The sequence below is a fragment of the Oncorhynchus tshawytscha genome, unplaced genomic scaffold (assembly GCF_018296145.1).
Source record: "Oncorhynchus tshawytscha isolate Ot180627B unplaced genomic scaffold, Otsh_v2.0 Un_contig_2066_pilon_pilon, whole genome shotgun sequence".
NCBI classification, from domain to species: Eukaryota; Metazoa; Chordata; class Actinopteri; order Salmoniformes; family Salmonidae; genus Oncorhynchus; species Oncorhynchus tshawytscha.
The window spans coordinates 169,496-194,822 of record NW_024609727.1 but is presented as its reverse complement, the minus strand read 5'-3'; the positions used below and the strand labels follow the sequence as shown (position 1 = coordinate 194,822).

The window sequence follows — 25,327 nt, the reverse complement described above, 5'->3', positions numbered from 1 at the left end:
TAGTTTTGCCTTAAGTAACCTTCTGTCTTATGTAACCACACCAAACGTAACATATTATATTCATTGAGTATCCCAGATTTTTTACTATGTTATGTCTAGTCTTTGAGACCAGGTTGAAATATTGTACAACAATTCGTATTTTCCGTAGAAGTTTGCTGTAGCATTGTTCAAATAGACAATCAAACTTGCAAAATGTGCTGCCAGTGTTTGGCACTTGCTGTAAGCGGCATGCATTTTTTGTTAGAAAAGGTCACTGTAAAAGATACAAACATTACACCAACTTCTTTAGATAAATGTCATCTAATTTGCCATTGCATGATCTTTTAGAAACTTTCATAGCATCTTCAACATCTCCAAATCATACAGCAAATGAGGGTGTTTTTGTACCATAAAAGGTGAATGGAGTGCGTTTTCCAGGCAGGGTTGTAACACTCCTTCACAAGTGCACAAATATAGTATGGCTGTAATTTATCAATGAAAATTTGTATATATTGCCTGATACAGTTTGATAAATAAAAATAATTTGTTGGTACATAACTGAGTCTTGGCAAATATGCAGCAAGGTAGAATCACAGCAGCCTACTGTAGATGGTCTCTCAACAGTTGTCAACCAGATGTTTTCAATCATTAATCGTCACCAAGGATTTAAAGTAATTGTACAGTGAAAATCTCACTTTTAAAAGTCAATTTCTGTTAACTTGTACGCAAATAATGTTGACCCGTTATACTCGTACTTGTGGCCAACGCATTAATTGGAGTTTAAAAAAAACACCTCAAAAATCACACCTCAAACTTTTATCTCAAACAATGTTTAAAATATGCTTGCTATTTCCTCACAGAGAATGATGTCATCTTAACTGCAATAATTATACTTTTTAGAAGGAATTGTAATGAATTATAGGTCATATTTCGTAGATAACTGGAAACAATGGACAGTTGTTTTAATAATAGGATATTCTTTGGTTTCGCGGCACGAGCCTATGGCACCTTTCTACTAAGAACTAAGTGCTGTTTGAATTTGTTTTCCGGCCGACCATTATTCTTGACGGAACGGTTGGCAGAAAGGAAGCAGCGAGACTTGTCATGTGTTAGTGTTATTTTAGATCCTTAGTACGTCCCTACCGAAATAAAGGAAAAGGTTTATGGTTAGGTTGGGTAGGGACGTCCAAAGGATACCAGATAGTACTAACCCAAGACAAATATTTAACTAACGACTGCATGAGTAACGTTAGCTACCAGATATTAAGTGCTAGATACATTCTAATATGAAATGTTATCCATGACTTACGTTTGATTACCTATAAAGCAACATCTTTTTGTTTCGCACATTTTGAAGAGGTAGGTTGACTGGGTCAATATATTTCTTGAGTGTCTTAGCCTACTGGTAACTAGCTACAGACTAACGTACAGTAAGTAGTAACTTAGCTCTATCAGAGGAAGAGGCGAAGCCTTTAATATCCAAAACCTATGGTTCTATAGCTAACGTTAGTACATAAATGACCACAAACAACTGCCTTATGATGAGTAATTTCTGCATATGCTAAGACCGAAGTCAGTTAAGCATGTCCTACAGTGTTCTATCTTGCTATGAACTGAAAAAAATGTCGTTATACTTCAACAGGTGATCACTTACAGGTGACTGCTTGACTAAGAATAGGGGCATACTGCCTCTGTATACAGTCGACCATGGCGTCATTGGTAAGTCTTGGGTGTATGGTTTCCTTGTAGGGTCAACATGACGGTATCAGTCTATTGCTCAACACATTTGCTTCATCTGTTGCTTGCTTATCTCATTGTCAGGCTTGCTGGGCATTAATATGGAGATGCTCCCCCCTTTACTGCTATAGCAGCCTCCACTGTTCTGGGAAAGCTTTCCACTAGATGTTGGAACATTGCTGCAGGGATTTGCTTCCATTCTGAATTCAGCCACAAAAACAGTGAGGTTGGGCATTTAGGCCTGGCTCTCAGTCGTCATTCCAATTCATCCAAAAGGTGTTCCTTGGGGTTGAGGTCAGGGCTCTGTGCAGGCCAGTCAAGTTCTTCCACCGATCTCGACAAACTATTTCTGTATGGACCTTGCTTTGTACACGGGGGCATTGTCATGCTGAAACAGGAAAGGGCCTTCCCCAAACTGTTGCCACAAAGTTTGAAGCACAGAATTGTCTAGAATGTCAATGTCTGCTGTAGCGTTAAGATTTCCTTTACCGAAACTAAGGAGCCTGAACATGAAAAACAGCCCCGGACCATTATTCCTCCTCCACCAAACTTTACAGTCTGCACTATGCATTGGGGCAGGTAGTGTTCTCCTGGCATCCGCCAAACTCAGATTCGTCCTTTAGACTGCCAGATGGTGAAACGTGAATCATCACTCCAGAGAATGCATTTCCACTGCTCCAGAGTCCAATGGAGGCAAGCTTCACATCACTTTAGCCGACGTTTGGCACTGTGATTTTAGGCTTCTGTGAGGCTGCTCGGCCATGGAAACCCATTACATGAAGCTCCTGACAAACACTTCTTGTACTACGTTGCTTCCAGAGGCAGTTTGGAACTCGGTAGTGAGTGTTGCAACCGAGGACAGACGATTTATACGAGCTTCAGCACTCGGCGGTCCCGTTCTGTGAGCTTGTGTGGCCTACCACTGCGCGGCTGATCCGTTGTTGCTCCTAAATGTTTCCACTTCACAATAACAGCAGTTAGAGTTGACCGGGGCAGCTCTAACGGCAGACATTTAACGAACTGACTAGTTGGAAAGGTGGCATCCTTTGAAGGATTTGAAAATCACTGAGCTCTTCACTAAGGGCAGTCTACTGCCAATGTTTGTCTATTGAGATTGCATGTCTGTGTGCTAAATTTTTATACACCTGCCAGCAATGAGTGTGGCTGAAATAGCCGAATCCGCTAATTTGAAGGGGTGTCCACTTACTTTTGTATATGTAGTGTAGCAAACTGTGTGTGTTTTTTTACAGGGTGGCAGCAGTTCCTCTTCTACAGAGTACATAGTCCGGGTCCCCAAGTAAGTACTATCCAAGGCCTACAGCCATTGGGTTCTCATTTAACATTTGACCACAGCAGGGCCAATGTGTACAACATTCCCGACTCTGTCTAACCGTTAATAATCATTGCATGCAATACGGTTTTGGAAACCTCACTCTACTTTCAAATCACCCCAAAATAATTTTCCAAGTACAAAAGACACTTAACAATAATAATAATAATAATAATAATTTTAACACGGATTCCCACAGAGGTTTTTTTGCGTTGCACATTTACCTGAACTATCTGAATTATGACACTTCCTGAGCTAATGGAAACGCGGGAGTGAACACATAAAAAAACATATCAAACCAAAACCTCAGTTGATAAAACAGCTAACTTTCCCTAAGTGTATCTTCTGTATGTGTAGTGTTCCAAGCAGGACATACAATTTACTTTTTGGTTCACCAGCCACTGTGTCAGGTAGATTTAAAAAATCTACCAGCCACTCAGATCTTTATATTACAGTATTAATCTAAAATAGATTTTTTTAAATAATTCCCTCCTCAATCTACATACAATGGTTTATAATGACAAAGCGAAAACAGGTCTTTAGACATTTTTGCACATTTGATTAAAAAAATATAAATAGATCCCTTATTTACATAAGTATTCGGAGCCTTTGCTATGAGACCCTAAAAATGAGCTCCGTTGCATCCTGTTTCCATTGATCATCCTTGAGATGTTTCTACAACTTGATTGAAGTCCACCTGTGGTAAATTCAATTGATTGTACATGATTTGGAAAGGCACACATCTGTCTATATAAGGTCAGTGGAAAAAGTCCAGAGGTCTTAATACTTTCGAATGCACTGTACATGATGTGGTATCGACATGAATCATGACATAGCTTACACCACTAACCTGTGTGTGTGTGTAGGAACACCAGTAAGAAGTACAGCATCATGGCCTTTAACTCTGGGGACAAAGTAAACTGCTCCTCCTGGACCCAGGTATGCAGGCCAACTCTCTGGGAAACTCCCTCTCATTACAACTTTCCTCAATAGGCTACTAGAACACTCAATGATTCTCTCTCCCTGTCTGTCTCTCCTTTGTTCTCTCCCCCCCTCGTCTCTCTCTCTCTCTCTCCCTGTCTGTCTCTCCTTTGTTCTCTCTCCCCCCCCGTCTCTCTCTCTCTCCCCCCGTCTCTCTCTCTCTCCCCCCTCGTCTCTCTCTCTCCCCCCCTCGTCTCTCTCTCTCTCCCCCTCGTCTCTCTCTCTCTCCCCCCTCGTGTCTCTCTCTCTCTCCCCCCCTCGTGTCTCTCTCTCTCTCCCCCTCGTCTCTCTCTCCCCCACTCGTCTCTCTCTCCCCCCTCGTCTCTCTCTCCCTCCCCCCGTCTCTCTCTCCTCCCCCCGTCTCTCTCTCTCTCTCCCTCCCCCGTCTCTCTCTCTCTCTCCCTCCCCCCCCTCTCTCTCTCTCTCCCTCCCCCCGTCTCTCTTTCTCTCTCTCTCTCTCCCTCCCCCCCCTCTCTCTCTCTCTCTCCCTCCCCCCCCGTCTCTCTCTCTCTCTCCCCCCCCCCCGTCTCTCTTTCTCTCTCTCCCTCCCCCCGTCTCTCTTTCTCTCTCTCCCTCCCCGTCTCTCTTTCTCTCTCTCCCTCCCCCGTCTCTATCTCTCTCTCCCTCCCCCCGTCTCTATCTCTCTCTCCCCCCCTCGTCTCTCTCTCCCTCCCCCCGTCTCTCTCTCCCTCCCCCCGTCTCTCTCTCTCTCTCCCTCCCCCGTCTCTCTCTCTCTCTCTCTCCCCCCCCCGTCTCTCTCTCTCCCTCCCCCCGTCTCTCTCTCTCTCTCTCCCTCCCCCGTCTCTCTCTCTCTCTCCCTTCCCCCATCTCTCTATCTCGCTCTCCCTCCCCCATCTCTCTATCTCGCTCTCCCCGTCTCTCTATCTCTCTCTCCCCGTCTCTCTATCTCTCTCTCCCTCCCCCCGTCTCTCTTTCTCTCTCTCCCTCCCCCGTCTCTCTTTCTCTCTCTCCCTCCCCCCGTCTCTCTTTCTCTCCCCGTCTCTCTCTCTCCCTCCCCCGTCTCTCTTTCTCTCTCTCCCTCCCCCCGTCTCTCTTTCTCTCTCTCCCTCCCCCCGTCTCTATCTCTCTCTCCCTCCCCCCATCTCTCTATCTCGCTCTCCCTCCCCCATCTCTCTATCTCGCTCTCCCCCCGTCTCTCTATCTCTCTCTCCCCCCGTCTCTCTATCTCTCTCCCTCCCCCCCCGTCTCTCTTTCTCTCTCTCCCTCCCCCGTCTCTCTTTCTCTCCCCGTCTCTCTCTCTCTCCCTCCCCCCGTCTCTCCTTCTCTCTCTCCCTCCCCCCGTCTCTCTCTCTCTCTCCCTCGTCTCTCTTTCTCTCTCTCCCTCCCCCCGTCTCTCTTTCTCTCTCCCTCCCCCATCTCTCTTTCTCTCTCCCTCCCCCATCTCTCTTTCTCTCTCTCCCTCCCCCATCTCTCTTTCTCTCTCTCCCTCCCCCCGTCTCTCTTTCTCTCTCTCCCTCCCCCCATCTCTTTCTCTCTCTCCCTCCCCCCGTCTCTCTATCTCTCTCTCCCTCCCCCCGTCTCTATCTCTCTCTCCCTCCCCCGTCTCTATCTCTCTCTCCCTCCCCCCGTCTCTCTTTCTCTCTCTCCCTCCCCCATCTCTATCTCGCTCTCCCTCCCCGTCTCTCTATCTCTCTCTCCCCGTCTCTCTATCTCTCTCTCCCCCCGTCTCTCTATCTCTCTCTCCCCGTCTCTCTCTCTCTCTCCCCGTCTCTCTATCTCTCTCTCCCCCCCCCGTCTCTCTCTCTCTCTCTCTCCCCGTCTCTCTATCTCTCTCTCCCCCCGTCTCTCTATCTCTCCCTCCCCCCGTCTCTCTCTCTCTCTCCCCTCGTCTCTCTTTCTCTCTCCCTCCCCCCGTCTCTCTCTCTCTCTCCCCCCCGTCTCTCTATCTCTCTCCCTCCCCATCTCTCTTTCTCTCTCTCCCTCCCCCGTCTCTCTTTTTCTCTCCCCGTCTCTCTCTCTCCCTCCCCCCGTCTCTCCTTCTCTCTCTCCCTCCCCCCGTCTCTCTCTCTCTCTCCCTCCCCCCGTCTCTCTTTCTCTCTCTCCCTCCCCCCGTCTCTATCTCTCTCTCCCCCCCCCATCTCTCTTTCTCTCTCTCCCTCCCCCGTCTCTCTCTCTCTCTCCCTCCCCCCGTCTCTCTTTCTCTCTCTCCCTCCCCCCGTCTCTCTCTCTCTCTCCCTCCCCCCGTCTCTCTCTCTCTCTCCCTCCCCCCGTCTCTCTTTCTCTCTCTCCCTCCCCCCGTCTCTATCTCTCTCTCCCTCCCCCATCTCTCTTTCTCTCTCTCCCTCCCCCCGTCTCTCTCTCTCTCTCCCCCCCCCCGTCTCTCTTTCTCTCTCTCCCTCCCCCCCCGTCTCTCTTTCTCTCTCTCCCTCCCCCATCTCTCTTTCTCTCTCTCCCTCCCCCCCCATCTCTCTTTCTCTCTCTCCCCCCCCCCGTCTCTCTATCTCTCTCTCCCTCCCCCGTCTCTATCTCTCTCTCCCTCCCCCGTCTCTATCTCTCTCTCCCTCCCCCCGTCTCTCTTTCTCTCTCTCCCTCCCCCCATCTCTCTATCTCGCTCTCCCTCCCCCGTCTCTCTATCTCTCTCTCCCCCCGTCTCTCTATCTCTCTCTCCCCCCGTCTCTCTATCTCTCTCTCTCCCCCCGTCTCTCTATCTCTCTCTCCCCCCGTCTCTCTCTCTCTCTCCCCCCGTCTCTCTATCTCTCTCTCCCCCCGTCTCTCTATCTCTCCCTCCCCCCGTCTCTCTCTCTCTCTCCCTCGTCTCTCTTTCTCTCTCCCTCCCCCCCGTCTCTCTCTCTCCCTCGTCTCTCTTTCTCTCTCTCCCTCCCCCCCCCATCTCTTTCTCTCTCTCCCTCCCCCCGTCTCTCTATCTCTCTCTCCCTCCCCCCGTCTCTATCTCTCTCTCCCTCCCCCCGTCTCTATCTCTCCCTCCCCCCGTCTCTATCTCTCTCTCCCTCCCCCCATCTCTCTATCTCGCTCTCCCTCGTCTCTCTATCTCGCTCTCCCTCGTCTCTCTATCTCGCTCTCCCTCGTCTCTCTATCTCGCTCTCCCTCGTCTCTCTATCTCGCTCTCCCTCGTCTCTCTATCTCTCTCTCCCCGTCTCTCTATCTCTCTCTCCCCCTTCTCTCTATCTCTCCCTCCCCCCGTCTCTCTCTCTCTCCCCCCCCGTCTCTCTCTCTCCCTCCCCCCGTCTCTCTCTCTCCCTCCCCCCTCTCTTTCTCTCTCTCCCCCCCCCCCCGTCTCTCTCTCTCCCTCCCCCCGTCTCTCTCTCTCCCTCCCCCCGTCTCTCTCTCTCCCTCCCCCCCGTCTCTCTTTCTCTCTCTCCCTCCCCCCGTCTCTCTTTCTCTCTCTCCCTCCCCCCGTCTCTCTCTCTCCCTCCCCCGTCTCTCTCTCTCCCTCCCCCGTCTCTCTCTCTCCCTCCCCCCCCGTCTCTCTCTCTCCCTCCCCCCGTCTCTATCTCTCTCTCCCTCCCCCCGTCTCTATCTCTCTCTCCCTCCCCCATCTCTCTCCCCCCGTCTCTTTCTCTCTCTCTCCCCCCGTCTCTTTCTCTCTCCCTCCCCCCGTCTCTCTTTCTCTCTCTCCCTCCCCCCCGTCTCTCTTTCTCTCTCTCCTTCCCCCCGTCTCTATCTCTCTCCCTCCCCCAGTCTCTATCTCTCTCTCCCTCCCCCCGTCTCTCTCGCTCTCCCTCCCCCATCTCTCTATCTCTCTCTCCCTCGTCTCTCTCTCCCTCGTCTCTCTATCTCTCTCCCCCGTCTCTCTATCTCTCTCTCCCTCCCTCCGTCTCTCTTTCTCTCTCTCCCTCCCCCGTCTCTCTTTCTCTCTCTCCTCCCCCGTCTCTCTTTCTCTCTCTCCCTCCCCCCGTCTCTCTTTCTCTCTCTCCCTCTCCCCGTCTCTTCTTCTCTCTCTCCCCCCCCCGTCTCTCTCTCTCTCTCTCCCCCCCCGTCTCTCTTTCTCTCTCTCCCTCCCCCCGTCTCTCTTTCTCTCTCTCCCTCCCCCCCGTCTCTCTCTCTCTCCCTCCCCCCCCGTCTCTATCTCTCTCTCCCTCCCCCCGTCTCTCCTTCTCTCTCTCCCCCCCCTTCTCTCTCTCCCTCCCCCCGTCTCTCCGCTCTCTCCCTCCCCGTCTCTCTCCTCTCCCCTCCCCCCCTCTCTCTCTCTCTCTCCCTCCCCCCGTCTCTCTCGCTCTCTCCCTCCCCTCTCTCTCTCCCTCCCCCTCTCTCTCTCTCTCCCTCCCCGTCTCTCTCGCTCTCTCCCTCCCCCCCGTCTCTCTCGCTCTCTCCCTTCCCCCGTCTCTCTCGCTCTCTCCCTCCCCCGTCTCTCTCTCGCTCTCTCCCTCCCCCCCCGTCTCTCTCTCGCTCTCTCCCTCCCCCCCGTCGCTCTCTCCCTCCCCCCGTCTCTCTTTCTCTCTCTCCCTCCCCCCGTCTCTCTTTCTCTCTCTCCCTCCCTCCCCCGTCTCTCTCTCCCTCCCCCGTCTCTCTCCTCTCTCCCTCCCCCCGTCTCTCTCGCTCTCTCCCTCCCCCGTCTCTCTCGCTCTCTCCCTCCCCCCGTCTCTCTCGCTCTCTCCCTCCCCCCGTCTCTCTCTCGCTCTCTCCCTCCCCCCGTCTCTCTATCTCTCTCTCCCCGTCTCTCTATCTCTCCCCCCCCGTCTCTCTCTCTCTCCCCCGTCTCTCTCTCTCTCCCCCCGTCTCTCTATCTCTCTCTCCCCCCGTCTCTCTCTCTCTCTCCCCCTCTCTCTCTCTCTCCCCGTCTCTCTCTCTCTCCCCGTCTCTCTATCTCTCCCTCCCCCCTCTCCCTCCCCTCGTCTCTCTTTCTCTCTCCCCCCCCGTCTCTCTCTCTCTCTCTCCCCCGTCTCTCTCTCTCCCTCCCCCATCTCTCTTTCTCTCTCTCCCTCCCCCGTCTCTCTTTCTCTCCCCGTCTCTCTCTCTCCCTCCCCCCGTCTCTCCTTCTCTCTCCCTCCCCCCCGTCTCTCTCTCTCTCTCCCTCGTCTCTCTTTCTCTCTCTCCCTCCCCCGTCTCTCTTTCTCTCCCCCCCCCCATCTCTCTTTCTCTCCCCCTCCCCCCCATCTCTCTTTCTCTCTCTCCCCCCATCTCTCTTTCTCTCTCTCCCTCCCCATCTCTCTTTCTCTCTCTCCCTCCCCCCCCCGTCTCTCTTTCTCTCTCTCCCTCCCCCGTCTCTCTTTCTCTCTCTCCCTCCCCCCGTCTCTCTTTCTCTCTCTCCCTCCCCCATCTCTCTTTCTCTCTCCCCCCATCTCTTTCTCTCTCTCCCCTCCCCCCGTCTCTCTATCTCTCTCTCCCTCCCCCCGTCTCTATCTCTCTCTCCCTCCCCGTCTCTATCTCTCTCTCCCCCCCCCCGTCTCTCTTTCTCTCTCTCCCTCCCCCCATCTCTCTATCTCGCTCTCCCTCCCCCGTCTCTCTATCTCTCTCTCCCCGTCTCTCTATCTCTCTCTCCCCCGTCTCTCTATCTCTCTCTCCCCCGTCTCTCTCTCTCTCTCCCCCGTCTCTCTATCTCTCTCTCCCCCGTCTCTCTATCTCTCCCTCCCCCCGTCTCTCTCTCTCTCCCCTCGTCTCTCTTTCTCTCTCCCCCCCCGTCTCTCTCTCTCGTCTCTCTTTCTCTCTCTCCCTCCCCCCCATCTCTTTCTCTCTCTCCCTCCCCCCGTCTCTCTCTCTCTCTCCCTCCCCCGTCTCTATCTCTCTCCCCTCCCCCCGTCTCTCTCTCTCTCTCCCCCCCGTCTCTATCTCTCTCCCCTCTCTCTCTCTCCCCTCGTCTCTCTTTCTCTCTCTCCCTCCCCCCGTCTCTTTTTCTCTCTCCCTCCCCCATCTCTCTTTCTCTCTCTCCCTCCCCCATCTCTCTTTCTCTCTCTCCCCCCCCATCTCTCTTTCTCTCTCTCCCTCCCCATCTCTCTTTCTCTCTCTCCCTCCCCATCTCTCTTTCTCTCTCTCCCTCCCCCCGTCTCTCTTTCTCTCTCTCCCTCCCCCCGTCTCTCTTTCTCTCTCTCCCTCCCCCCGTCTCTCTTTCTCTCTCTCCCCCCCCATCTCTTTCTCTCTCCCCTCCCCCCCCCGTCTCTCTATCTCTCTCTCCCTCCCCGTCTCTATCTCTCTCTCCCTCCCCCCGTCTCTATCTCTCTCTCCCTCCCCCCCCGTCTCTCTTTCTCTCTCTCCCTCCCCCCATCTCTCTATCTCGCTCTCCCTCCCCCGTCTCTCTATCTCTCTCTCCCCCCGTCTCTCTATCTCTCTCTCCCCCGTCTCTCTATCTCTCTCTCCCCCCGTCTCTCTCTCTCTCTCCCCGTCTCTCTATCTCTCTCTCCCCCGTCTCTCTATCTCTCCCTCCCCCCGTCTCTCTCTCTCTCTCTCCCCTCGTCTCTCTTTCTCCTCCCCCGTCCCCTCCCTCGTCTCTCTCTCCCCTCCCCCCATCTCTTTCTCTCTCTCCCTCCCCCCGTCTCTCTATCTCTCTCTCCCTCCCCCGTCTCTATCTCTCTCTCCCTCCCCCCGTCTCTATCTCTCTCTCCCTCCCCCCCCGTCTCTATCTCTCTCTCCCTCCCCCATCTCTCTATCTCGCTCTCCCTCGTCTCTCTATCTCGCTCTCCCTCGTCTCTCTATCTCGCTCTCCCTCGTCTCTCTATCTCGCTCTCCCTCGTCTCTCTATCTCGCTCTCCCTCGTCTCTCTATCTCTCTCTCCCCCCGTCTCTCTATCTCTCTCTCCCCCTTCTCTCTATCTCTCCCTCCCCCGTCTCTCTCTCTCCCCCCCCGTCTCTCTCTCTCCCTCCCCCGTCTCTCTTTCTCTCTCTCCCCGTCTCTCTCTCTCCCTCCCCCGTCTCTCTCTCTCCCTCCCCCCCGTCTCTCTTTCTCTCTCTCCCTCCCCCCGTCTCTCTCTCTCCCTCCCCCCGTCTCTCTCTCTCCCTCCCCCCGTCTCTCTCTCTCCCTCCCCCCGTCTCTCTTTCTCTCTCTCCCTCCCCGTCTCTATCTCTCTCTCCCTCCCCCGTCTCTATCTCTCTCTCCCTCCCCCATCTCTCTCCCCCCGTCTCTTTCTCTCTCTCCCCCCGTCTCTTTCTCTCTCCCTCCCCCGTCTCTCTTTCTCTCTCTCCCTCCCCCGTCTCTCTTTCTCTCTCTCCTTCCCCCGTCTCTATCTCTCTCCCTCCCCCCAGTCTCTATCTCTCTCTCCCTCCCCCCCTGTCTCTATCTCTCTCTCCCTCCCCCCGTCTCTATCTCGCTCTCCCTCCCCCATCTCTCTATCTCTCTCTCCCCCGTCTCTCTATCTCTCTCTCCCTCGTCTCTCTCTCCCTCGTCTCTCTCTCTCCCTCCCCCCGTCTCTCTTTCTCTCTCTCCCTCCCCCGTCTCTCTTTCTCTCTCTCCCTCCCCCCCCGTCTCTCTTTCTCTCTCTCCCTCCCCCGTCTCTCCTTCTCTCTCTCCCTCCCCCCGTCTCTCCTTCTCTCTCTCCCTCCCCCCCGTCTCTTCTTCTCTCTCTCCCTCCCCCCCTCTCTCTCTCTCTCTCTCCCTCGTCTCTCTTTCTCTCTCTCCCTCCCCCCGTCTCTCTTTCTCTCTCTCCCCCCCCCGTCTCTCTCTCTCTCTCCCTCCCCCCGTCTCTATCTCTCTCTCCCCCCCCCCCGTCTCTCCTTCTCTCTCTCCCTCCCCCTTCTCTCTCTCCCTCCCTGTCTCTCTTTCTCTCTCTCCCTCCCCCCCCGTCTCTCTTTCTCTCTCTCCCTCCCCCCGTCTCTCTTTCTCTCTCTCCCTCCCTCCGTCTCTCTCTCCCTCCCCCGTCTCTCTCGCTCTCTCCCTCCCCCGTCTCTCTCGCTCTCTCCCTCCCCCGTCTCTCTCGCTCTCTCCCTCCCCCGTCTCTCTCGCTCTCTCCCTCCCCCCGTCTCTCTCTCGCTCTCTCCCTCCCCCCGTCTCTCTCTCGCTCTCTCCCTCCCCCCGTCGCTCTCTCCCTCCCCCCCCGTCTCTCTTTCTCTCTCTCCCTCCCCCGTCTCTCTTTCTCTCTCTCCCTCCCTCCCTCCGTCTCTCTCTCCCTCCCCCGTCTCTCTCGCTCTCTCCCTCCCCCCGTCTCTCTCGCTCCCTCCCTCCCCCCCCGTCTCTCTCTCGCTCTCTCCCTCCCCCCCGTCTCTCTCTCGCTCTCTCCATCCCCCCGTCTCTCGCTCTCTCTCCCTCCCCCCGTCTCTCGCTCTCTCTCCCTCCCCCCGTCTCTCGCTCTCTCTCCCTCCCCCCGTCTCTCGCTCTCTCTCCCTCCCCCGTCTCTCGCTCTCTCTCCCTCCCCCGTCTCTCGCTCTCTCCCCCAGTCTCTCTCTCTCTCTCTGCCTCCCCGTCTCTCTCTCTCCCTCCCCCCGTCTCTCGCTCTCTCTCCCTCCCCCGTCTCTCGCTCTCTCTCCCTCCCCCGTCTCTCGCTCTCTCCCCCAGTCTCTCTCTCTCTCTCTGCCTCCCCGTCTCTCTCTCGCTCTACCTTCCTCTCCTCCCCTTCTATTATTTATATTACCTTCTGCACTTCTCATCTCCCTACTCCGCTCCCGTTGTCCCATCCGTCTCACGCTCTGTCTTCTCTCCTCCCTCTTTTACCCCTCCTCCCAGGCTCGTATGGAGCGGGACATGAGTAACAGGAGGATGTATGGTGTGGAGGAGACTGAGGAGGGGGCGGCAGGCAGTGAGTTTGGGAAGAAGCAGAGGGAGGAGGCACGCAGGAAGAAGTTTGGAATCGTCACCAGGGAGTTCAAGGTGGAGGACCAACCCTGGATCCTCAAGGTCAACGGCAAGGCAGGGAAGAGGTGAGGCAGACAAACACACACACAAAGCAGGGAGGAGGTAGGCTACACACAGGCCTTGAGCTTACCTTTACTTAGCTCTGGTTCTCTCACAAATACTTACCAAGCCATCCTTTGTCTTTCTGTCGATCCGAGGGCAAGGAGGAACTCCCATATAGCCTGAACTATCCTTTTATATCAACATGTTTCTCTCTGTTTCAGGTTCAAGGGTACGAAGAAAGGGGGCATAACGGAGAATGCGTCCTACTACATCTTTACCCAGTGTCCCGACGGGGCCTTTGAGGCCTTCCCCGTCAACGGTTGGTACAACTTCGTGCCCCAGGCCAAACACCGCACTCTGACCGCCGAGGAGGCCGAGGAGGAGTGGGGCAGGTGAGGAGAGGGTGAAGTGGAGGGGAGAGAGACAGGAGAAGGGGAAATACTGAGGGGAAGAATAAAGATAGGGGGTGCAAATTCACCCCTCAGGTAAAAACACTAGGGGGTAGATGTGGGGTACACACATACTTGCTCCCCCCCGTCTCAGGAGGAACAAGGTGGTGAACCACTTCAGCATCATGCTCCAGAGGCGCCTGCGGGAGCAGGAGAGAGGGCCGGACGATGACGACGAGGAGGGCGAGAAGGGGGGGAAGAAGAAAAAGAAGAAGGGAGGAAGAGGAGGGGACCTGCGCATCCATGACCTGGAGGATGACCTGGAGCTGAGCAGTGACGAGAGCGACAGCAGCGGAGGAGAAGGTGAGGAGAGAAGAGAAGAGAGCTGAGCAGTGATGAGAGAGACAGCAGTGGAGGAGAAGGTGAGGAGAGAAGAGAAGAGAGCTGAGCAGTGATGAGAGAGACAGCAGTGGAGGAGAAGGTGAGGAGAGAAGAGAAGAGAGCTGAGCAGTGATGAGAGAGACAGCAGTGGAGGAGAAGGTGAGGAGAGAAGAGAGCTGAGCAGTGATGAGAGAGACAGCAGTGGAGGAGAAGGTGAGGAGAGAAGAGAGCTGAGCAGTGATGAGAGAGACAGCAGTGGAGGAGAAGGTGAGGAGAGAAGAGAGCTGAGCAGTGATGAGAGAGACAGCAGTGGAGGAGAAGGTGAGGAGAGCTGAGCAGTGATGAGAGAGACAGCAGTGGAGGAGAAGGTGAGGAGAGAAGAGAAGAGAGCTGAGCAGTGATGAGAGAGACAGCAGTGGAGGAGAAGGTGAGGAGAGAAGAGAAGAGAGCTGAGCAGTGATGAGAGAGACAGCAGTGGAGGAGAAGGTGAGGAGAGAAGAGAGCTGAGCAGTGATGAGAGAGACAGCAGTGGAGGAGAAGGTGAGGAGAGAAGAGAGCTGAGCAGTGATGAGAGAGACAGCAGTGGAGGAGAAGGTGAGGAGAGAAGAGAGCTGAGCAGTGATGAGAGAGACAGCAGTGGAGGAGAAGGTGAGGAGAGAAGAGAGCTGAGCAGTGATGAGAGAGACAGCAGTGGAGGAGAAGGTGAGGAGAGAAGAGAGCTGAGCAGTGATGAGAGAGACAGCAGTGGAGGAGAAGGTGAGGAGAGAAGAGAGCTGAGCAGTGATGAGAGAGACAGCAGTGGAGGAGAAGGTGAGGAGAGAAGAGAGCTGAGCAGTGATGAGAGAGACAGCAGTGGAGGAGAGAAGAGAGCTGAGCAGTGATGAGAGAGACAGCAGTGGAGGAGAGAAGAGAGCTGAGCAGTGATGAGAGAGACAGCAGTGGAGGAGAGAAGAGAGCTGAGCAGTGATGAGAGAGACAGCAGTGGAGGAGAGAAGAGAGCTGAGCAGTGATGAGAGAGACAGCAGTGGAGGAGAAGGTGAGGAGAGAAGAGAGCTGAGCAGTGATGAGAGAGACAGCAGTGGAGGAGAGAGAGAGCTGAGCAGTGATGAGAGAGACAGCAGTGGAGGAGAAGGTGAGGAGAGAAGAGAGCTGAGCAGTGATGAGAGAGACAGCAGTGGAGGAGAAGGTGAGGAGGCTGAGCAGTGATGAGAGAGACAGCAGTGGAGGAGAAGGTGAGGAGAGAAGAGAGCTGAGCAGTGATGAGAGAGACAGCAGTGGAGGAGAAGGTGAGGAGAGCTGAGCAGTGATGAGAGAGACAGCAGTGGAGGAGAAGGTGAGGAGAGAAGAGAGCTGAGCAGTGATGAGAGAGACAGCAGTGGAGGAGAAGGTGAGGAGAGCTGAGCAGTGATGAGAGAGACAGCAGTGGAGGAGAAGGTGAGGAGAGAAGAGAGCTGAGCAGTGATGAGAGAGACAGCAGTGGAGGAGAAGGTGAGGAGAGAAGAGAGCTGAGCAGTGATGAGAGAGACAGCAGTGGAGGAGAAGGTGAGGAGAGCTGAGCAGTGATGAGAGAGACAGCAGTGGAGGAGAAGGTGAGGAGAGAAGAGAGCTGAGCAGTGATGAGAGAGACAGCAGTGGAGGAGAAGGTGAGGAGAGCTGAGCAGTGATGAGAGAGACAGCAGTGGAGGAGAAGGTGAGGAGAGAAGAGAGCTGAGCAGTGATGAGAGAGACAGCAGTGGAGGAGAAGGTGAGGAGAGCTGAGCAGTGATGAGAGAGACAGCAGTGGAGGAGAAGGTGAGGAGAGAAGAGAGCTGAGCAGTGATGAGAGAGAGCAGTGGAGGAGAAGGTGAGGAGAGAAGAGAGCTGAGCAGTGATGAGAGAGACAGCAGTGGAGGAGAAGGTGAGGAGAGAAGAGAGCTGAGCAGTGATGAGAGAGACAGCAGTGGAGGAGAAGGTGAGGAGAGAAGAGAGCTGAGCAGTGATGAGAGAGACAGCAGTGGAGGAGAAGGTGAAGAGAGAAGAGAGCTGAGCAGTGATGAGAGAGACAGCAGTGGAGGAGAAGGTGAAGAGAGAAGAGAGCTGAGCAGTGATGAGAGAGACAGCAGTGGAGGAGAAGGTGAGGAGAGAAGAGAGCTGAGCAGTGATGAGAGAGACAGCAGTGGAGGAGAAGGTGAGGAGAGAAGAGAGCTGAGCAGTGATGAGAGAGACAGCAGTGGAGGAGAGAAGAGAGCTGAGCAGTGATGAGAGAGACAGCAGTGGAGGAGAAGGTGAGGAGAGAAGAGAGCTGAGCAGTGATGAGAGAGACAGCAGTGGAGGAGAGAAGAGAGCTGAGCAGTGATGAGAGAGACAGCAGTGGAGGGAGAAGGTGAGAAGAGAGCTGAGCAGTGATGAGAGCGACAGCAGTGGAGGAGAAGGTGAGGAGAGAAGAGAGCTGAGCAGTGATGAGTGACAGTAGTGGAGGAGAAGGTGAGGAGAGAAGAGAGCTGAGCAGTGATGAGAGAGACAGCAGTGGAGGAGAAGGTGAGGAGAGAAGAGAGCTGAGCAGTGATGAGAGAGACAGCAGTGGAGGAGAAGGTGAGGAGAGAAGAGAGCTGAGCAGTGATGAGTGACAGTAGTGGAGGAGAAGGTGAGGAGAGAAGAGAGCTGAGCAGTGATGAGAGCGACAGCAGTGGAGGAGAAGGTGAGGAGAGAAGAGAGCTGAGCAGTGGAGGAGAAGGTGAGGAGAGAAGAGAGCAGAGCAGTGATGAGAGCGACAGAATTTGAGGAGAGAGGAGAGCTAAGAAGTGACGAGCAACAGTGGCGTGCGAGAAGGTTTGGGCTTTTTTTCCCGATTCATCTTTCCTCGATTCGTTGCATCCTCTCGTCTTGACCTTCTCCAATACAGTTGAGAACGAGGCGAGGAGATGGGATGTGAGGCGTCGCAGAAAGATCAACTGAGATGGAGTAGAGGAAAGTGACAGCAGCTTCTGTGGAGAGAAGGATGGAGGGAGAAGAGAAGGATGGAAGAGAGGATGGGAGGGGGATGGATGGAGGGAGGGAGGGAGGATGGAGAGAGGGAGGGAGGATGGAGGGAGGAGAGAAGGATGGAAGGAGGGGGAGAGAAGGAAGGATGGAGGGAGGAGAGAAGGATGGAAGAGAGGATGGGAGGGGGATGGAGGGAGGGAGGGAGGATGGAGGGAGGAGAGAAGGATGGAAGGAGGGGGAGAGAAGGAAGGATGGAGGGAGGAGAGAAGGATGGAAGGAGGGGAGAGAAGGAAGGATGGAGGGAGAAGAGAAGGATGGAAGAGAGGATGGGAGGGGGAGGGAGGGAGGATGGAGGGAGGAGAGAAGGATGGAAGGAGGGGGAGAGAAGGAAGGATGGAGGGAGGAGAGAAGGATGGAAGGAGGGGGAGAGAAGGAAGGATGGAGGGAGAAGAGAAGGATGGAAGAGAGGATGGGAGGGGGGAGGGAGGGAGGATGGAGGGAGGGGAGAAGGATGGAAGGAGGGGGAGAGAAGGAAGGATGGAGGGAGGAGAGAAGGATGGAAGGAGGGAGGAGAGAAGGATGGAAGGAGGGGGAGAGAAGGATGGAAGGAGGGGGAGGGAAGGATGGAGGGAGGAGAGAAGGATGGAAGGAGGGGGAGAGAGAAGGATGGAAGGAGGGGGAGAGAAGGAAGGATGGAGGGAGGAGAGAAGGATGGAAGGAGGGGGAGAGAAGGATGGAAGGAGGGGGGAGAGAAGGAAGGAAGGATGGATGGAGGGAGGAGAGAAGGATGAAAGGGAGGTGAGAGGGATGGAGGGAGGGAGAGCCCAGTAATGATGAGAATGAAAGCAGAGTAGAAAGAGGCTTGGGAGTCATTCAACCTCAAAAAGCACAAGAAAGGTTTTGGACACCCACCAATCAGATTGATCTGAAATGGTATCTGCAGTTAGAAACAGATCAGATTAGCATTTCTTGAAAGTAAATTTTCTGAAAGACAATTAGAACTCAAATTGACAGCTAGTTGATTGCACCCAAATTGGCCATTTAAATTGATAGGATTTATATAATATTCAATAATTATAGTTCCCAACATCCGATATGGACCAAACTTCTTAACAATGATTAAGACGTGAGGAATCCAAACAAATGGTGAAAAGCCACCACAGACCCCTTAGTTGTCTGGACTTCACAGAGATACACACACAAGAAATGAACACAGATGCAAATTTTAAACAAATGTTTTACATTGTAATTTGGTTAAACAACATGTAGGCTACAGCAAAGTGTTTCTGATATATTGCGATATGATATCGATATTTAACAGTAAAAAATGCAACCGTTATCAACGTGGATTATCCATGTCGGTGCTCATCACTAGTATACAGTGTGTATGAACCACGTGTCTGTTAGCTGAAGATGCATCTCAATGTCCAACAAATAAGTACATTTTACATGTTCAACTGTTGAATTGTTAGAAGGTGCATCTCTCTTTACGTTCCCTCTCTTTTCTCTCCCCCTCTTCCTGTCAGATGGAGACAGCAAGCCCAAGAAGAAAGAGGGGGATGTGAAGGGGAAGGGGAAGGGGAAGAAGAAGAAGAAGAAGAAGAGGGGCAGTGACAGCGAGGCTAATGAGGACAGTGACGATGGAGACTTTGAGGGCCTGGAAGTCGACTACATGTCAGATGAGAGCAGGTGAGACACACACACACACACAGACTCAAAGATACACACACACACACACACAGACTAAAGATACACACACACACACACACAGACTCAAAAGATACACACACACACACACAGACTCAAAGATACACACACACACACACACAGACTCAAAGATACACACACACAGACTCAAAGATACACACACACACACAGACTCAAAGATACACACACACACAGATACACACACACACACACACAGACTCAAAGATAAACATACAGATACACAGACTCATAGATACACACACACACACACACACACACACAGACTCACAGATACACACACACACAGACTCACAGATAAACATACAGATACACACACACACACACACACACACACACACACACACATATACAGACTCACAGATACACACACACACACAGACTCACAGATACATACACAGACACACACACACAGACTCACAGATACACACACACACACACACACAGACTCACAGATACACACACACACACACATACACACACACAGACTCACAGATACACCCACACACACAGACTCACAGATACACACACACACACACACACAGACTCACAGATACACACACACACACACACAGACTCACAGATACACACACAGGCTCACAGATAAAAATACAAATACACACACACACACACACACATACAGACTCACAGATAAACATGCAGATACACATACAGACTCACAGATACACACACACACACACACACAGACTCACAGATACACACACACAGACTCACAGATAAACATACACACACACATACAGACTCACAGATATACACACACAGACTCACAGATAAACACACACACACACTCACAGATACACACACACACACACACACACAGACTCACAGATAAATACACAGACTCACAGACACACACACACAGACTCACAGATACACACACACACACATACACACACACACTCAGACTCAGATACATACACAGACTCACAGACACACACACAGACTCAGATACTCACAGATACACACACACACACACACACACTCACAGACTCATACACACACAGGCTCACAGATAAACATACAGATACACACACACACATACAGACTCACAGATAAACATGCAGATACACACACACACACACACATAGACTCACAGATACACACACACACACACACAGACTCTCAGATACACACACACACACACACACACAGACTCTCAGATACACACACACACACATACAGACTCACAGATACACACACAGACTCACAGATACACACACACACATACAGACTCACAGATACACACACACACACACAGACTCACAGATACACACACACACAGATACACACACACACACACACACATACAGACTCACAGATACACACACACACACATACAGACTCATAGATACACACACACACACACAGACTCACAGATACACACACACACATACAGACTCACAGATACACACACACACATACAGACTCACAGATACACACACACACACACACAGACTCACAGATACACACACACACAGAGACTCTCAGATACACACACACACACATACAGACTCACAGATACACACACAGACTCACAGATACACACACACACATACAGACTCACACACAGACTCACAGATACACACACACACACAGACTCACAGATACACACACACACACACACACAGACTCACAGATACACACACACACAGATACACACACACACAGACTCACAGATACACACACACACAGACTCACAGATACACACACACACACACACAGACTCACAGATACACACACACACACAGACTCACAGATACACACACACACATACAGACTCACAGATACACACACTCACAGATACACACACACACACATACAGACTCACAGATACACACACACATACAGACTCACAGATACACACACACACACACACTCACAGATACACACACACACACACACACACACATACACACTCACAGATACACACACATACAGTGCCTACGGAAAGTATTCCGACCCGTTTACTTTTCCCACATTTTGTTATGTTACAGCCTCATTCTAAAATGGATTAAATAAATGTAAAAACCCTCAACAGTCTACAGACAATACCCCATAATGACAAAGCAAAAAGTTTTTTTTTAAATGTTTGTAAAATTATTAAATATGAAAACTGAAATACTTAGTATTCAGACCCTTTGCTATGAAACTCAAAATTGAGCTCAGGTGCATCCTGTTTCCATTCATCATTTATTTAACCTTTATTTAACTAGGCAAGTCAGTTAAGAACAAATTCTTATTTACAATGACAGCCTACTCCGGCCAAACCCAGACGATGCTGGGCCAATTGTGCACCGCCCTATGGGACTCCCAATCACGGCCGGTTGGGATACAGCCTGGAATCGAACCAGGGTCTGTAGTAATGTGTCTAGCACACAGATGCAGTGCCTTAGACCGGTGTGCCACTCAGGGGCCTCTCAAGCTCAGGTTGGATGGGGAGCGTCGCTTCACAGCCGTTTTCAGGTCTCCAGAGATGTTCATCCTTGAGGTGTTTCTACAACTTGATTGGAGTCCACCTGTGGGAAATTTAATTGATTGGACATGATTTGGAAAGGCACACACCTGTCTATATAAGGTCTCACAGTTGACAGTGCATGTCAGAGCAAAAACCAAGCCATGAGGTTGAAGGAATTGTCCGTAGAGCTTTGAGACAGGATTGTGTGGAGGCACAGATCTGGGGAAGGGTCCCAACATTTTTTCCCAAGAACATTTATGCAGCATTGAATGTTCCCAAGAACACAGTGACCTCCATCATTCTTAAATGGAAGAAGTTTGGAACCACTAAGACTCTTCCTAGAGCTGGACGCCCTGCCAAACTGAGCGGACCTAGGTCAGGGAGTTGACTATGAACTCGATGGTCACTCTGACAGAGCTTTTGAGTTCCTCTGTAAAGTTTGCTAAAAGGCACCTAAAGGAATCCCAGAACATGAGAAACAATATTCTCTGGTCTGGGGAAACCAAGATTGAACTCTTTTAAATGCCAAGCGTCACATCTGGAGGAAACCTGGCATCATCCCTACGGTGAAGCATGGTGGTGGCAGCATCATGCGGTGGGGGATGTTTTTCAGCGGCAGAGACTGTGAGACTAGTCTGTATCGAGGGAAAGAGGACCTGAGCACAGAGAGATCCTTGATGAAAACCTGCTCCAGAGCACTCAGGACCTCAGACTGGTGCGACGGTTCAACTTCCAACAGGACAACGACCCTAAGCACACAGCCAAGACAACGCAGGAGTGGCTTCAGGACAAGTCTCTGAATGTCCTTGAGTGGCCCAGACGTGAACCTGATCGAACATCTCTGGAGAGACCTGCAAATAGCTGTGAAGCGACTCTCCGCATCTAACCTGACAGAGCTTGAGAGGATCTGCAGAGAACAATGGGAAACTCCTCAAATACAAGTGTTGTAGCATCATACCCAAGAAGACTTGAGGATGTAATCGCTGCCAAAGGTGCTTCAACAAAGGACTGAGTGAAGGGTCTGAATACTTTCAGAATGCACTGTACTTCTATTGACAGCTGTATGGGTCACACACCAGAGACACTTGTAGAGCCATACACACACTTCCTGCAACCTCATTTATTTTCTCACATCTGTTTCTCTTTCATCCCTTCCTCGCTCTCTTGCTCCTTACTCCCTTGTTCCTGCAGTTCAGAGGAAGAGGTCGGCGAAGAGAAGGCCAAGTCCAATAAAGAGGCCGTTCCCAAAGGTCAGAGGGCACCCCCATGGAAACCATACGTGTTCATGTGTGTAAATTCTAAGAACTTTAACTCTGTTCACAGGAATCGACGAGGCATCGGAGAGTGAGGAAGAGAGCGAGGAGGAGAAACAGAACGAGGAAGAGGGGAAAGAGGAGGAGGAGGAAGAGGAAGGGAAGAAGACCCCAGTCCAGATGAAGAAGAAGAAAGGTAGCAGTTTTTCTTCTTCTTTAGAATCTTTACTAATCAGGTATCACAGGGAAGTGGCAAGACTTGAACCCACGGAAATATACTGTGTTTTTGTTGAAGGGGGCTATGATGTGATAATGTTGTGTGTTTTTGTTGAAGGGGGCTATGATGTGATAATGTTGTGTGTTTTTGTTGAAGGGGGCTATGATGTGATAATGTTGTGTGTTTTTGTTGAAGGGGGCTATGATGTGATAATGTTGTGTGTTTTTGTTGAAGGGGGCTATGATGTGATAATGTTGTGTGTTTTTGTTGAAGGGGGCTATGATGTGATAATGTTGTGTATTTTTGTTGAAGGGGGCTATGATGTGATAATGTTGTGTGTTTTTGTTGAAGGGGGCTATGATGTGATAATGTTGTGTGTTTTTGTTGAAGGGGGCTATGATGTGATAATGTTGTGTGTTTTTGTTGAAGGGGGCTATGATGTGATAATGTTGTGTGTTTTTGTTGAAGGGGGCTATGATGTGATAATGTTGTGTGTTTTTGTTGAAGGGGGCTATGATGTGATAATGTTGTGTGTTTTTGTTGAAGGGGGCTATGATGTGATAATGTTGTGTGTTTTGTTGAAGGGGCTATGATGTGATAATGTTGTGTGTTTTTGTTGAAGGGGGCTATGATGTGATAATGTTGTGTGTTTTTGTTGAAGGGGGCTATGATGTGATAATGTTGTGTGTGTTTCAGACAGCAGCGGTGAGTCGGACACTTCGGAGGACAGCGACATCGATGGAGAGGCAGCCTCCGCTCTCTTCATGGTGGTGTGTGTGTGTGTGTGAGAGTGTTAGTTTGTGTGTGGTCCCTTTTGTAGTGCCACTGTTCAATGTCAACCCCATTTCCCTGTCTTTCTCGCAGAGATGGAGTCTTGATATCGTGTTCTTGATCTGGGTTACGGTGCCCAAGATCTGGGGCTTTTCTAAAAGTCTTGAACAAGACTCTGGTAGTTGATGAACCTGATACCATATTTTGTAGTGTTTATGTGGCACAAAAGGGGTGACACAACACACAATTTCCAGGGTATGTTGCTTCCCTAGTGTGGCAGCAGTGTGGGCACAAAAACAGGCCTTTTTAACCCTTTGATGTGCTTGGTGTTGGTCTGACTCTCTATCTTGGTATTCCACATTTCAACTGGTGTTGGTCTGATAACGGTCTACAAACACTGGGTCTTTCTTGGTCTGGGTCCTGAGAGGTTGAGAGTGGCTCTCGGGGACTTTGCTCTTGACTACCACTCTTGACGTTCCCCATTTCCTCACTACCCCCCCCAGAAGAAGCGTACTCCTCCTAAGCGCGGTGGTGGGCGTGGCTCTGGAGGCAGCTCCAGGACTGGCAGTCGCCCTGGAACACCGTCCATAGACTCCACCTCCACCTCCAACACGCTCCGAGCCGCCGCTAGCAAACTGGAGCAAGGTACACACACACACACGCATGCACTCACACACGTATTCACAGATGGGAAATAGATTTTTATATTTGTAATGTTTTCATTTATATTTACATATTCACAGGATCTGAAAGTCTTATTTTGTTTGTGGTACCTTAAGGCTATGTGTGACCTCAGCACTGCATGCTAACTCTTCTTTAATGAACAATAAAGGGTTGTTAAAACTGTGTCCGTCACCCTGCTCCCTCCCCTCACAGGTAAGAGACAGGTGGTGGGTGGTAGCTCTGACTCTCCAGCTGCCAAGAGGCTGAAGATGGAGTCCAGCAGTACGGCTGTCACCACCCAGAGTCCTGCCCCCTCAGGGAAGAGCACGCCACAGCCCCCCTCAGGCAAATCAACCCCCAGTTCCAGGTATATTCCTCTTCAATCTCTCCTATTTGTTCACTTTTCTCACCCTTACCCTCTCTAGCTCACACACACTCTCGTTCTGTCTCTCTCCCTCTTTTCTCTGTCCTTTCCAACACGCACGGTCTTTCTTCTTATTCTCTCCCCCCTTCCACCACACACCCTCTCCCTGGTGTTTTGTCCCACTCTCCATCCTGCCTCTCCACAGTGACGTTCAGCTGACGGAGGAGGCGGTACGTCGCTACCTGATCCGGAAGCCCATGACCACCAAGGACCTGCTGAAGAAGTTCCAGACCAAGAGGACTGGCCTGAGCAGCGAGCAGACGGTCAACGTCCTGGCCCAGATCCTCAAACGCCTCAACCCCGAGAGGAAGAACGTCAACGACAAGATGCACTTCTACCTCACAGAGTAAACCGGGCTCGTGTTCATTAGGGCATGCGTTTTAAAATGGAGACTGAGTCCAAGTTCCTCTTTCAGTCCCTTTGGTGCCTAATGAACACGACCTAGGGAGGAAGGAGGAGATGAATAGGAGAGGAAGAGCATGAGAACAAAGTCCTCATTGATTGATCAGCGGAAGGAGAAGGATAGAACAGGGTCCTTGGAAGAGGAAGAGAGTGGAATAAGGTAGAAAGAAAAGTGTTACGCAACTGATTTGCGATGTGGTGTGTAAACTAGCCTCAATAAATGGTTTGAAGTCAACTGTACCTGTGGCAGTCCTTTCAGGTTAAACAACTTACTCTTACAAGATGTAGGTTTATCAATGAATTACGCAGATGTGAAGGTATCAACGAAAACATTCCGTGTAGATCTTGCCTGCTGACTCATCTCCCACCACAACCCACTGGATTCAACAAGACAAGTGTGGGTTATTTTGTACGATTTGCCGTATCTCCCCAGGCCTCTATTTCTCATTTTAGAAGTCTTTGTTTATTTTAATTTGTAATAAAAACCCTGCTGTTGCCATGGCTGGTCTCCTTGTCATGTTTCTGGTTGGTTTGCATAATTAGAAGCAAAACACTGGACAATGATGTCATACATCTTAAGGCTTTTCAATGAAGACACTAATATTCTTTGAGGTTCTGCCAGAGGTCTACTGTGCTATCCAGTGGATTCATTGGAAATCTACTTTGCAGCAACTGTTTTGTATGTACTTACTTGGATAAGAGTAGTGTGTACTTCAATGACAGTACTGTTGGCCTGTACTACTTCATGCCATGGACAAGTGGTTGTGTAGTAGAGAAACCATGTCAAGCAGAAGTCATTCATTATTCAGCATGACATGACAGGTGTAGGCATATTAATGTTACACCTTCCTCTCCTGAGGAAAATGACTTGATGTGCCAAGTAGAGTCAAATATACTGA

The 25,327-nt window shown here is 51.5% G+C and overlaps 1 protein-coding gene across 4 annotated transcripts; it reads left to right on the top strand.

Annotated features, from left to right (window-relative positions):
• The first annotated feature begins 1,141 nt into the window (after positions 1 to 1,141).
• Positions 1,142 to 24,929, top strand: LOC112238747 (general transcription factor IIF, polypeptide 1). 4 transcript variants are annotated; one of them, XM_042317319.1, is made up of 14 exons: positions 1,142 to 1,338; positions 1,622 to 1,698; positions 2,967 to 3,013; positions 3,913 to 3,985; positions 12,596 to 12,789; positions 12,988 to 13,158; positions 13,310 to 13,518; positions 18,024 to 18,186; positions 21,890 to 21,948; positions 22,022 to 22,147; positions 22,865 to 22,935; positions 23,446 to 23,584; positions 23,816 to 23,969; positions 24,172 to 24,929. In XM_042317319.1, exons 2-14 carry the CDS (start codon positions 1,687 to 1,689, stop codon positions 24,374 to 24,376), a joined length of 1,623 nt encoding a protein of 540 aa, XP_042173253.1. In that variant the 5' UTR covers positions 1,142 to 1,338; positions 1,622 to 1,686; the 3' UTR covers positions 24,377 to 24,929. The 4 variants fall into 4 exon arrangements, with proteins under 4 accessions (XP_042173253.1, XP_042173251.1, XP_042173252.1 ...); XM_042317317.1 differs by having other exon boundaries at positions 23,443 to 23,584; XM_042317318.1 differs by having other exon boundaries at positions 22,865 to 22,938.
• The last annotated feature ends 398 nt before the right edge of the window (positions 24,930 to 25,327 follow it).